At 50.3% G+C, this 12,483-nt stretch overlaps 1 protein-coding gene across 1 annotated transcript in view; it reads left to right on the forward strand.

Moving 5' to 3' along the window:
- Positions 1–4,379, forward strand: part of FERMT2 (FERM domain containing kindlin 2) — a 55,796-nt gene extending 51,417 nt beyond the window's left edge. The window contains 4 exon segments of the mRNA XM_082058170.1: positions 655–675; positions 1,099–1,223; positions 1,403–1,544; positions 3,051–4,379. Coding sequence (XP_081914296.1) covers positions 655–675; positions 1,099–1,223; positions 1,403–1,544; positions 3,051–3,224 — 462 coding nt within the window. The 3' untranslated portion in view covers positions 3,225–4,379.
- The last annotated feature ends 8,104 nt before the right edge of the window (positions 4,380–12,483 follow it).

Below are 12,483 nucleotides of genomic sequence, written 5' to 3' on the forward strand. Positions count from 1 at the left end.
TCTCACAACAGGGTGTTACAGAGGCGCTGGCTCCCAGCTGTTTGTCTCCACCACCCCTTGCAGCAGCGTTGGGTTGGTGAACAACAAATCTTAAACGCAGTTTAAACCCCCCCCCCCCCCCAAAATAAGCGTATTCACAGCTCTCCAGTGCCTGGCCGGGGTTCGATGTCAGAGCCACATCCAGCCCTGGCAGGGGCACATGCGTCCTCAGGAAGCCCGGCTCATGTTCTCCTCCAGCTCCTTGTTACCCCCAGCAGCATCCCCGTCGTCTCTCTGTGTGTCTCAAATAAAAGGAGCTACTGAGCTTCCTATTGAGCTTCCTTTGCCAGTAAGGGGGGTTGAGTTAGTGCAGAGGAGTGCGGGGACATGAGTTCTCCTCTGAGACAGCAGCTTCACCCTCCCCTTCACCCACCAGCAGGACCAAAACCATCTCTACACGATACCAGGGCCAGCACGAGGGGCAAATCTCTGCTTCCTTATGTTCACTTCAGCTGCTTTTCTGCCTAAGAAATTGTGCATGTGGTTTTGTTTTGCTTGAACTTTGGTTTGCAGTTAATTTACACTTTTTCTTTGCTTTATTGCCATATTTCTGATTGCCTTTTTTTCTTTCTGCCTCCTTTTCTTTTTTTGATTTTTTCGCCTTGCCATCTACAGCCAGGCTATGTAAGAGACTTGGTAAGTGAGAGCAACAATAAAACTAAGATAAATTTAAGATAAAATAGTCTAGAACCCCTTTGGTTTGGAGTGCAATAATGAAAAAAACTAACAAAACCCACCCCCACCCTGAGAAACTTGGGCCCTGTTTGCTTTTTATACTGGTCCCCGATGATTTATGCTGCGAAACTAGAAACCCTACACCAGAAATTTATCCGGCTGTTCGCTCACATCCCGCGTCTTAAACTAAACGAACCCGAGCGGCTCTTCACCCCCAGACAGCTCAGATCTATATTTGCTTTTTATACGTCTGGGGATGCGAAGCAAAAGCAGCTCGGGGTAGAAATTATCGATCGTCCGAGTCGTTAACCCGTTGGCGTGACGGTCGCGACGCCGCTAATGAACCCCCCGTCGTCTAAAGCCCGTGTGTCTCGCCACCCGCAGATCACAGCGCGCATCCTGGAAGCCCATCAGAACGTGGCCCAGATGAGCCTCATCGAGGCGAAGATGCGATTCATTCAAGCCTGGCAGTCGCTGCCGGAATTCGGCATCACGCATTTCATCGCAAGGTGGGTCCGCCGGGCGGGAATAAATACGCAGAATACATTAAATATGCAGCTGCGGAAGTTGCGCCAGACCTGAAATTAAAAGCGTTAATCGCATCGACTTATAAAACAGATTTTATAAGTTAACTCTGATAACTGATTTAAGGCGCGTAGCTGTGTATTTATAAATCCCGGTGTTGCAGGTTCCAGGGAGGCAAAAAGGAGGAGCTGATCGGCATCGCCTACAACCGGCTGATCCGCATGGACGCCAGCACGGGCGACGCCGTCAAAACCTGGCGCTTCAGCAACATGAAGCAGTGGAACGTGAACTGGGAGATTAAAATGGTGAGAGGGGGTTGGACACCTTGGCTGCTTCCCCGGCTCGTGTCATGCAAGATGGGCGATGCTCTGGGTTTTTTCTAAGTTAAATCGAAGTCAGGTTTTCACATCACTGTTTTCTAAAGTGTGGCCCATTAGCGTAATTAACATAATATAGTTTTTCCTCCTCGCTTTTCCACCCTCCTTGGAGATCTAGCAGAGCTCATCCCAACTGCTGGGGGAGTTGAGTATGACCCTTAAAAAGAAGAATAAAACCCTGAATCTTTCTTTAATGCAGCCAGTTACACACTTAATGCATTAACGATTTTCTCAGCCAAATAAAATCCAACTTCAGAACTGACGCTCAGGCTTGATACTAACCAGTAATATGAATGTACTGGGTCTTATCTGTATTAAAATCAGTTTTATTTGCAGTACAGCTCAGACTTTCATGCAACATTTCATGCAACTTTCAAAGCAACAGAAGCCCCTTCTCTAGGCTCCGATTTGGGCTTTTACCCAACCGTTCCATTTGGATGCACAAACTTTTTGTGGTTCTTTTCAGCACAACAGTCGATGAAAATTGCCAGGGATACATCAGGGCTGTTCTCCTGTGGAAAATACTCCGCTTGCCTTCTGCCTCAGTCTTTGTTTCAACCCAGTTGCAAGCCCCAATATCTCATTTATTCAGCTCAGATGCGCTGCTGGGAACCCCCCTCCCTCCTGCAGAGCTGTCACTGATGGGGGGACAAAAAACCACCAGGCATCAATAAATGGACAGTCTATTCAGTCACACCAAAACGAGCCCCCTCCAGCCCCCATAAAGCATTTCTATGGCCAGACTTCAACTTACAAAACCAGAATACACTCACAGGGAAAACTGGAAAGAAATTCAGCGTGTGTTATTTCTGTGCCCGCTCTCTGTTTCCCTTGAAGCAAAGACAATGTCACCGCGTGTTCACTGCCGAGAGGTGCAGAATTATCTCCAAGTCACAGCAGAACAAAAGGTGTAATGATAATTTAAATAGATAGATAGATAAATGTAGATAAAATAGAACATTAAGTTAAAATAATAATTAAAAAAAAAAAATTCTGTATCTGAACATTTGAACAATAATCATTGCATCATAGAATGACAGAATATTTTGGGTTGGAAGACCTCAGGTTGCTCCAGAGGAGGTTGAGGTTGGATCTTAGAAACAATTGCTTCCCCAAAGGGCTGTGGGGCATTGGAACAGGCTGCCCAGGGCAGTGCTGGAGTCACCATCCCTGGAGGGTTGAACAGAGATGAGGTTCTCGGGGACATGGGTTAGTGACAGGGGTGGGATAACAGTTGGACTCAATGATCTTGAGGGCCTCTTCCAACCAAAATGTTTCTACAATCCATAAGGACCATTGAGTCCAAATGATCACTGATTTTTTGCTTAAGCCATGGAAAAGGCACCCGGTTTATCAGAAAAGAAAAACAAAAGGTAGACAGGAACCCCTTTGGGAAGCGCCGGCGAGGTTGACCCCTGTGGTTTCGCCCTCCAGGTGACGGTGGAGTTTGCAGATGATGTCCGGGTGTCCTTCATTTGCACGGAGGTGGATTGCAAAGTGGTTCACGAGTTCATCGGCGGCTACATCTTCTTGTCAACGCGAGCGAAAGATCAGAACGAGAGTTTAGACGAAGAGATGTTCTACAAACTGACCAGTGGTTGGGTGTGAGGCCCACTTACTGTCCACTGAGAGGAAACCCCATGGCCATATTAATATTTAACTTTAAAAAGCTGTTCTTTGAAATATGCTGCTTAATAAAGTAAGCTTGAAATGTATCTTTTTTTTTTTTTTTATCATGAAAATTTTTGCATTACCAGACCAGTTAATCTGTGTGCACTAATGAGCACTTCTGTTAATTTGCTATAACTGGGCCGCCGGCCTTTAGATACCAAATCTGATGGGCAGATCAGGATAAGATTTGACTGACTAAAAATAGGCAATTTTCTACGAGAACTCTAAGCCATCTTCTTGTAAAGCCATCCAGGGCTTAACCTATATGAAGTCTATTTATCATGTTTAATGCATGAGTGTTTTCTTGCTTTTTATTTCGTGTGTTTTTTATTCTGTACATTTGACCTGTTTTGAAGTCGTCCTACCCGCGTCCTCCTTTCACACTACACGCACCGGGACTGCTACAGGTGCCTAACATGACTTCTTTGAAAACAATTGCGTGTGGCCTCAAAGATGATCCTCCGTTAGTCTGTTATAGCTTTGTTTTATTTGTTAACTTGCCTTTTGATAATCATTTATATTGTCTTTTTTTTTTTTTAATTTTATTTTATTTTTACACCGTATTGTATTATGACACTTTTAGTATTCACCAGCATAGTCACTGTTCTGCCTATGATATGCAAACTTTTTCATTACGATATGAAGTAAAGGTCTATGAAGTATAGGTTTTGTGTAACTAATGTAAAAAACACAAATTTTATAAAATTGTACAGTTTTTTTAACTAGTCTCACAAGCCAGCTAGAATATTGCATAGATCTGGTGTATCAGCATTAACTATAGTGTGCCTGTAAGGGGTAAGGGGAGTAACCAAGAAACAAAAAACACCCCCAAAAAGTAATAATTTCAGTCCAGTAAATTTTTATCCAAGTTAAATGGGATTTCAGAGCTGCGCCACATCACCCTCAATAACTGATACCCGGGGCCAGGACCTCCCCGTTCGTTAAGCCAGCGCCTCGTTAACGCTAACGAGGAGGGATCTTCTGCCCCACCTAATGCCGAGGAATAACCAGTGTTGCATTCCTGTAGTCTGTGGTTTCAAGACTATGTACAAATGCATTTTATTTTAAATAAAAGTCAAATCTTTTATTTAATATTCAGCTGCCGCTCCTGGTTTTTGTGGTTCAACTGTGCTATGGGAGGCCTGTAAGTATTAGGTTGGTGCAAAGGTAATTGTGATTTTTGCCATATTCACCTGACTTCTCGCCAACCGATTACCACTTCTTCAAGCATCTCAACAGCTTTTTGCAGGGAAAACGCTTCCACAACCAGCAGGATGCAGAAAATGCTTTCCAAGAGTTCACTGAATCCCGAAGCACGGATTTTTATGCTACAGGAATAAACAAATTTGTTTCTTGTTGGCAAAAATGTGTTGACTGTAATGGTTCCTATTTTGATTAATAAAGATGTGTTTGAGCCTAGCTACAGTGATTTAAAATTCACAGTGCGAAACTGCAATTACTTTTGCACCAATCTAATAGAGCCACCCCGTGCCACCGCACCAGCCCGGGTGTCAAACTGTGCTCAAAACTGTGCTCAATTATGTCAATGAGAAGGAAAATTGATCTATTTGCAGTTTGGGCTTAAAATGTATCTCAGCCCTTGAAGTGGTGGAGATGCTGCAGGGGAACGGGGATGCTGCCTGAGCAGGGGCACCGGCAAGGGATTCATCCACCTGTTCCGTGCCCAAAAATGCCCCGAGAGAGGGGCTTGGCGATGCTGCTTGGCCACCTCTGGTCCATCTATCGGTGTCAGGTTGTCCCATCCTCACATGGCACCGTGGCAGTGGGGATGGAGGGAGGTGATTTAGGACAGTAAAGCACCAGCAGCAGGCAAGGGTGGCAGCTCGATGGTGTCCCCAGGTCCTGGGGGGACAGAGAAGGGCGGTGACAGCAACGCCTGCAGCATTTTCCCAGTTGTGAGCTGTTTGCTCCTTGTCCTAACTGCTGGGGGACCTTAAAAAGAAAATAAAGAGCTGAATCTTTCTTTAATGCAGCCAGTTATGCACCTAATATGTAATGATTTTCTCAGCTAAATAAAATAGAATCACGGAACAGTTTGGTTGGAAGAGACATTCCCAGCTCCCCCAGTGCCACCCCTGCCATGAGCAGGGGCATCTTCACCAGCTCAGGTTGCTCAGAGCCCCGTCCAGCCTGGCCTGGGATGTCTCCAGGGATGGTTCAGCCATCTTTCTGGCCAACCTGGGCCAGGCTCTCACCACCCTCACTGCAAAAAATTTCCCCGAGGAAATCATGCATTTCCCCATTGCTGCTGCATTTCTGCAGCAATCCTCTGTTTTTTTGCACCACATGCTCCTGTACGGGTCACACCCTTGCTCAATAAAACCAAGAGGACAGGGTGGCCGGATGGTGCCGGGCGATTCCTCCCGCTATTCCCACCATGAACGCAACCGCGACTGGAGCAGAGGTTTGCTCAGGACGTGCCAGGGATGTTCCCAACCCTGCCCCACGCCCGCGGGCGTGTTTTTTGGGGTGCTGGCTGCTCCCGGCTGCCCGGCAAGTCCAGGCAGGGCCGGCAGAGCGGCAGGCACGATCCTGGCAGGGATTTTGGCTGGATGCAGGAGCGGGTGAGGCCATAAGAACGTGCCTGGCCTGGAATAGCACGAAGCTGGGCGTGTGACAGGATTGGCTCGCCGAAAAATATTCACCTCCTATTCACAGCCTGAGATTAGGCAGGTTGGGGAGGTGTAAAGTGTGGGGAGAAGATGCTCCCCCCCCATCCATCCATCTCCAGCTGCCTCCGCAGGGCTCTGCTACGCTGAATCGCGACCCAATTTTGCAGCTGGGGGAACGGATAAGGCAGGAAACGCTGAGCAGAAGAACAGAGGAGGTCGGGGAAGGGGCGTGGGAAGGCAGGGGCTGCTTCCCACCGCAGCACTTCCCTGCACGGCCCCCGAGGACGAGGGACGGGAGACGCTGGGTGAGACACGGGGTGCGATGTGGGCGCTTGCAGGAGGCTGGGGAGCAGCAATGGGTCACAAGAGGCACTGAGGTGATCCAGAGGAGGCCGCTGAGTTTTCTAAAATGTCTTTTGCTCCTCCTCGGATGAAAAAATGCAAATAAAAATGAGCTGTGGGAGTGGAAGGGGCAGAGAGAATGAAAAACAATAATCTGTGGTTTACCTAAAGTCTGGAGAAACACCAGGTAAAATAGAGCGGGAAGATAATCTCAAGCGCCAGGACGGGAACTGCTGCACGCCCAGGATGGACACAGGGTGACGAAGAAGCCTGAGGAGCATGTTGCAAGATGGTTTGGGGAGGGAAGTGACAAGGACGGGATGGATGAGCCACCCCAGGGACAGGCGGCAGCAGCAGAAGGACCGTAGGACAAGGAGGACCACGGTGTTCGCTCTGCTGCTCTTCCCATCATCATCAGACATCGCTGGTGGGGTGATGCTGAGCCAAAGGGAAACCAAGATGTGGTGGGTGCAGAGAGTTTCCAGCGATGTGCTGGGGTGAGGTGTCAGGAGCCTGGTGGCTTTGGGGGTGTTTGGGTATTAAAGGCAACAACGGTGGATGAGAAGGGTCCTGGAAAGCCGAGGTAACGCAAACCCCAGTTCCCGCAGCATCAGGGAGGTTTGTTCTGCTGATGCAGTGAAATCTGGCTGCGGTCGGAACTTTTGGATAAACAGAAAGAAGTAAACTGAATTAAACAAAACAAAAAAGCAAACCCCAGCCTGTGGGTGTCCGCAGCCTTCTGGGGTGACTCAGCCTCGGGGAGGAAGAGCAGTAACCATCTGGCATCCATGAACTGGTGGCTGTTCTGGGGGAAAAAAACTTATCTCCAGCTATTTTGATAAGCACATGATGGGGAGGGAGGTTCAGAGCCAACAGGGCTGCTTCAAGCCCAGTTTAACCAAAACACGCCTGAAGACAGGATTACTCCAGCCATACAACAGCGAGCAGGGCTGGAGTGGATGCTCCTCCCTCGCTGACCCTGCTCGAGGACCTTGAGAGGGAAAAAGGGAAAAAATAAATCACTCCACTGAAAGGTACTGATGCAAACCGGCTGCCGGGGCGAAAAACCCCTTTTCTTAATGCAGGCAGGGGGTTTGCATGATATCTGAGCAAGGGACGGGCTGGGGTGTCGGCGAGGATTTGTACGGCTTTTTAAGCCCTAAGTAATTTAATATCGTGCAGATGGGCAAGTCACAGAGAGGTTTTAAAGAAGGAATGGCAGAGTTTTGTATGAGGGAGAGATTTGCAGACTTGGGGAGATTTAAACAGAAAAAAAACCACAAAACAAAGTAAAACAGGAATATCTCCAAAACAAGGCTGTGTCCTGCAGTGAGCTGGGGTGCAGAGGCATGTTCTGCTGCTGTGAATCGATGGAAAATGGACATTTGGAGAAGATGTTGGCTTTTTGGGTGGGCAATAAGACAAATGGACCCCAAGGGGGGTTGTTGCCTGTGATGGGGACACACAGTAGTATGGGGCTGGTTTCCAAGGGTGCCAAGGGAAAGACGTGTCCTACCCCAGGCAGGGGCTGAAGAAAGCTCATCAAATTAATCTGTAATACAGCCAAGCCAAATGAGTCATTTCGGTGTCCCAGCCCAGTGTCCCCAGCACGGTGGGGAATTTCCAGCCTTCGGGCTGGGAAGGGGCTCCCGGTACCAGCTCCCCGGGGTCAGCTGGGTGCAAAGACATCTCCCAAATTCCCGATGCTCGCACCCTGCAGGGATGCAAGCACCTTCCCCTGCCTCATCCAGCCCCTCCAAGCCCCTCGCTTGGTCAAGCATCAGGGGCTGGAGTCCAGCAAACCCAGTGGGTTTGCAGCATCTTTCACCCTGACTTGCCCTGTGTGCTGCTTGAGATGGGCCCTTGGCAACGCCATGGGCACTCGTGGCCACCGAGGACTTACCCAGCGTTGACCAGGGACGCAGGAAACCCAGACCAGGCATCAGCAACGCCAAACAGGATCTGATCCAGAGACAAAGCCACACTCGGATGTGAGTTACCTGCTTTGGCCCAGAGAAACCTCCACTTTGCCGGTGTATTAACCCTCATCTCTGATGCAGGAAAGGATGGTGAAGAGCCAAAGCCCTCAGCGACGGCACCAACTCGGACAGCACGAGAGACTTCATCACCCTAATTAAATTCAGACCGATCGGTGACCACACTCGCACGGCTCAAAACCTTTCTAGAAACCATTGGGGGCTTTTATTTGTTTGCTTTAAGTATCATGAAAGCACCGCATGCTTTTATTTGTGGCACCGAGGCACTGAAGAGATAAAAGATCTATAAATATCTGATGGATGTTATAGATTAAAAAGAATAAGTGTCTCTCCGCTTGCGTGTTTTCCCGTAAGCACCAGCGCAGTGCGGTCCGGGCAGCCCGGCCTCGCTCCTGCTCCCGTTCCGACTGGCATCCCAGCCTTTCCTTTGAAATCCTCTGCATCCCTCCAGCTGTTCCACATATTTCAGGCTTGAGTCTCCCCCTGCCCCAGAAACTGCTCTTTTGGTTTCCCTTAAGCTCCTCGTCTGTTTTTCATCACTGCAGAACGCAAATGGGGACTTTTCCCAGGGTGTTATTGAGGCCGTGGGGCTGCGATGCCCCAGGGATGCAAACCTGGACCTTCCCCACAACAGCAGCCGGAAACTCACCCAGGAAACACCATTTTAAGAACTCTTTAAAAACGTAAATTCACCACAAAAAAAGCTGTTGGGGAGCTTACATTGGTTTGATCAGGATTTTACGTGATCCGTGTAAGAGGCTGCTTACCCTTTGGGGGGAGGGTTCTTTTTTTAGCCTGACACAGGAGTATCAAAATATTTTCCTAGAGTCCAAGTGACTCAGAAAGGCCAAGCCCATATTTTACAGTGTAAAATATGTAAAAACCTGTCAGATACTGAAATCATTCAGAAAGTTTTCCCTTTGATCCGTAGTTAAGACAAAGACCTGGAAGCAGAGCTGCCCCGCGCTGTCGGCTCCCGGCTGGTGAGAAGCCTCCGGCTGGAGAGCTCCCACTCCCCCTCCTCTGAGAAAGCAGCAGTTTGAGCAAACAATTAATGCATTTGCTCTGGGATTTTTTGTGGTGTGGGTTTTTTTTTTTTTTGCTTCTGGTCAGCAGCTGGTCAGCCCCAAATGAGCAAACGGGGCTTTGATTTCCTGCCTGGGAAAGGGGGGTGTAAAAGAAACGGGAGAGGATCTGGGTTAGAAATTTGACTCACGGCTGGGAATCGCTCCCTTCATCGCACGCCTGGGGACGTGTCCTAGCGGGAGGCACCAGATCGGCGCGGGGACAAGAAGGATGGGAATTGCAGTGGTGCCTGGAGACAGTGAAGCCCCTTGGCCCCAGCCTGGCTGATATCACATGTCCCCTCTGTCCCCCAAACCAGCCTGGCACTGGCCAGGGCTCACAGACTGGGACAACAGCAGCTCTGTTATTCCTCTTGTGCAATTCCTAATCCCAGGGCAGAGCACTGCAGAATAAACTCATCTAAATCCTGCCCAAACCCTTCACCACCACATTTCCAGTTGGATCTGCCTCCTGCTCGCCCAGGGCACAAAGCTGGGGGGCAAACCCAGCAGTGGGGATCCCACAAACAGCTCCCAGACATTACACGTCCCACACGGCTCGTCTCCATGCCTGCTCCTCTCCGGGCTTTGGCACGCACCATGTCAAGAACCCTGAACGCGATCTGCAGCGCCTTACCCCAGCTAGGACAACCACTAACCCAGCCCTGGCACTGCCCCATGTCCCTCAGAACCTCATCTCCACATCTTTTCAACCTCTCCAGGGATGGTGACTCCACCACTGCCCCGGGCAGCCTGTTCCAATGCCCGACAGCCCTTTGGGGAAGAAATTATTCCCAAGATCCAACCTCAACCTCCCCTGGTGCAACTTGAGGTCGTTTCCTCTCATCCTATCACTTGTTACTCAGGAGAACAGACCAACCCCCTCCATGCTCCAACCTCCTTTCAGGCAGTTGCAGAGAGTGAGAAGGTCTCCACTCAGCCTCCTGTTCTCCAGTAATTGTCTGCATTGTCTCTCCCAGGTGACAAGGATGGCCAGGCCAGACCTCACCTGGGACACTTGGGGAAAATCAGGTTCCTGGTTTCCGCGATGGCTCTCAGCAGATTTCAGCAGGAGAGCAAACAAAGCGCTGCTGCTTGCTAGCAGTGACCTTGAGGGAAGATTTTTGTGTATTGTGCTTTTGCCTGGACAAGGCAGTGAGGGCGAGGAGGGCTCTGCGGAATGGTAAACCTGGAAAGCAGCAGCCCAGGAAGTCTTGGGAAGGCTCGAGGGGTAATGCTGGGAGCCAGGAGGAAACTGCAACAGGTCTGAGACCAAACACAACCCAAACAGGAGATGTCACTTCCTAGAGCCTGGGGACAATGAGACCAGCCTGTCCCCTCTGCCTGGCTTCCCTCACAATGACAAACAAAGCAAACACACAGTAAAAACGTCCTCAGCTAGCCCAGACCCCAAAGTATCCCCATCCCTGCCTATCCTGCCAGAGGAACAGAGCCGCCCCGAGGCCACCTCCAGCCCCTCTCCATGCTGTGTCCCATCCTGGGCGGCCATCTGAAGGGACCACATCTGACTCACATCGCCCCGCAGCTGAAAATCATGTGTCAGGCGCTTCAAAGGACACGGCCTGAGAGCCAAGGGGCTCCCCTTGAACTCAATGGTGACGGTCGCAGGGTCTGGGTGATGGCCAGGGGTGGCTGTTTTTATCTCCTGAATGTTTTTCCCCTTCCCATAAACAGGAGGAACGGATGGGAACATGCCTGAGACCAAAGGGGAAAAGATGAGGGGTGTTAAATCTTCAAAAGCGCCCAAGTGCCAGATCCTGGAAGAGGTGCTGGGAGCAGGGAACGTCACTGGGCAGAGAAAGGAGCTGAGCACCAGGGAGAGCACCAGGCGAGCACTTCTGACATTTTTCTCTTATGCAGTTGCTAAAAAAAAAAGAAAAATTAAATACTTTCTGTGACCCAAAAGATGAGTGGACCAACCCTCCCAACCCTGCAACAGCAGCACATGGCAGAGATGAAGAGCCGGGGTACGCCGGGGGCCGAGTCCGACCCGACCGCCCCCCGGCACCCGCAGCCAAAGCCGGTGCTATCCCAGATGTCCACACAGCCTGGGAACAAGCACATCTGGAACTAGCGCCTCCCAAATCGTCCTTCAAATCCTCTGCAGCCAAGCCAATCCCGGCCGCTTAACGACGTTGCTAATTAATGCAGAGTTCAAAAATAGCTCTGCAGGATTTCCTGCCTCCCCTCCCTCCCCTCTAACTGCACTGCAAGGTAAGACGAAGGAGGAGAAGCTTGTAAAGCAGAATTAATGGAAGATACTCCGCAGAGCCCATGGTACATCCTTGCATTATTGCTCTCATTTCATTTGGAGCAGCCCCCGTCCTTCCCCTCCCCGTGCCCACCCAAAGCACAGCTCGTCCTTCCCATCCCACACATGCAACCTGCAGGCATAAACAGTCCAAGGCGTGCTGGGCTTCACTAAATTTAGGTTATTAAATTCCTGCGACATCCAGGGTGATGGGGATGCAGGCAGAGTGGCAGGGACCTTGCTGTCTGCTCTGTGGGAGCGTGTCCAGACACAGAGTGAGCCAAAATCTGATGTATAATAACTCCAGTCAGAGAGAAAAGGGATGGGCGGGTGCGACGGGCCATGGGAGACCATGGCATATCTGAGCACGTTCCCTGTCACCTGGGACAGAGGAGGGATCACTGCCTGGACATGGGGATGGCCCCGGGCAGGTGGCCCCAGAACACCAGAGCAGGTGTCACTCGCTGTGGCGGTGGCACCATGCTCAGTCCCATGGGTGTATCAGCCACCATCCCTGCTCAGAGAGCCCCCAACCAAAAGTCCTTTCCACCCCCAGCACCGATTGCCATTCACTGGTCTCACACACGAAATTCATGACCATCCTACGGGCAGTTCTCTGAGTCCTTCTCTCAGGGCCTTTCCTTTTGCACTTCTGCATCGCTGAGTCCAGCTCTGAGTCCTCAGCACAGGACACACATGGACCTGCTGGAGAAGGGCCAGAGGAGCCACAGGAATGATCCGAGGCTGGAACAGCTCTGCTGGGAGGACAGGCTGAGAGAGTTGGGGTGTTCAGCTGGAGAAGAGAAGCTCCAGGGAGACCTTAGTGTGGCCTTTCTGTGCTTAAAAGGGGCCAATAAGAAAGATGGGGACAGACTTCTTAGCAGGGCC

The sequence above is a fragment of the Streptopelia decaocto genome, assembly GCF_964273445.1.
Source record: "Streptopelia decaocto genome assembly, chromosome: 7".
Lineage (NCBI taxonomy): Eukaryota > Metazoa > Chordata > Aves > Columbiformes > Columbidae > Streptopelia > Streptopelia decaocto.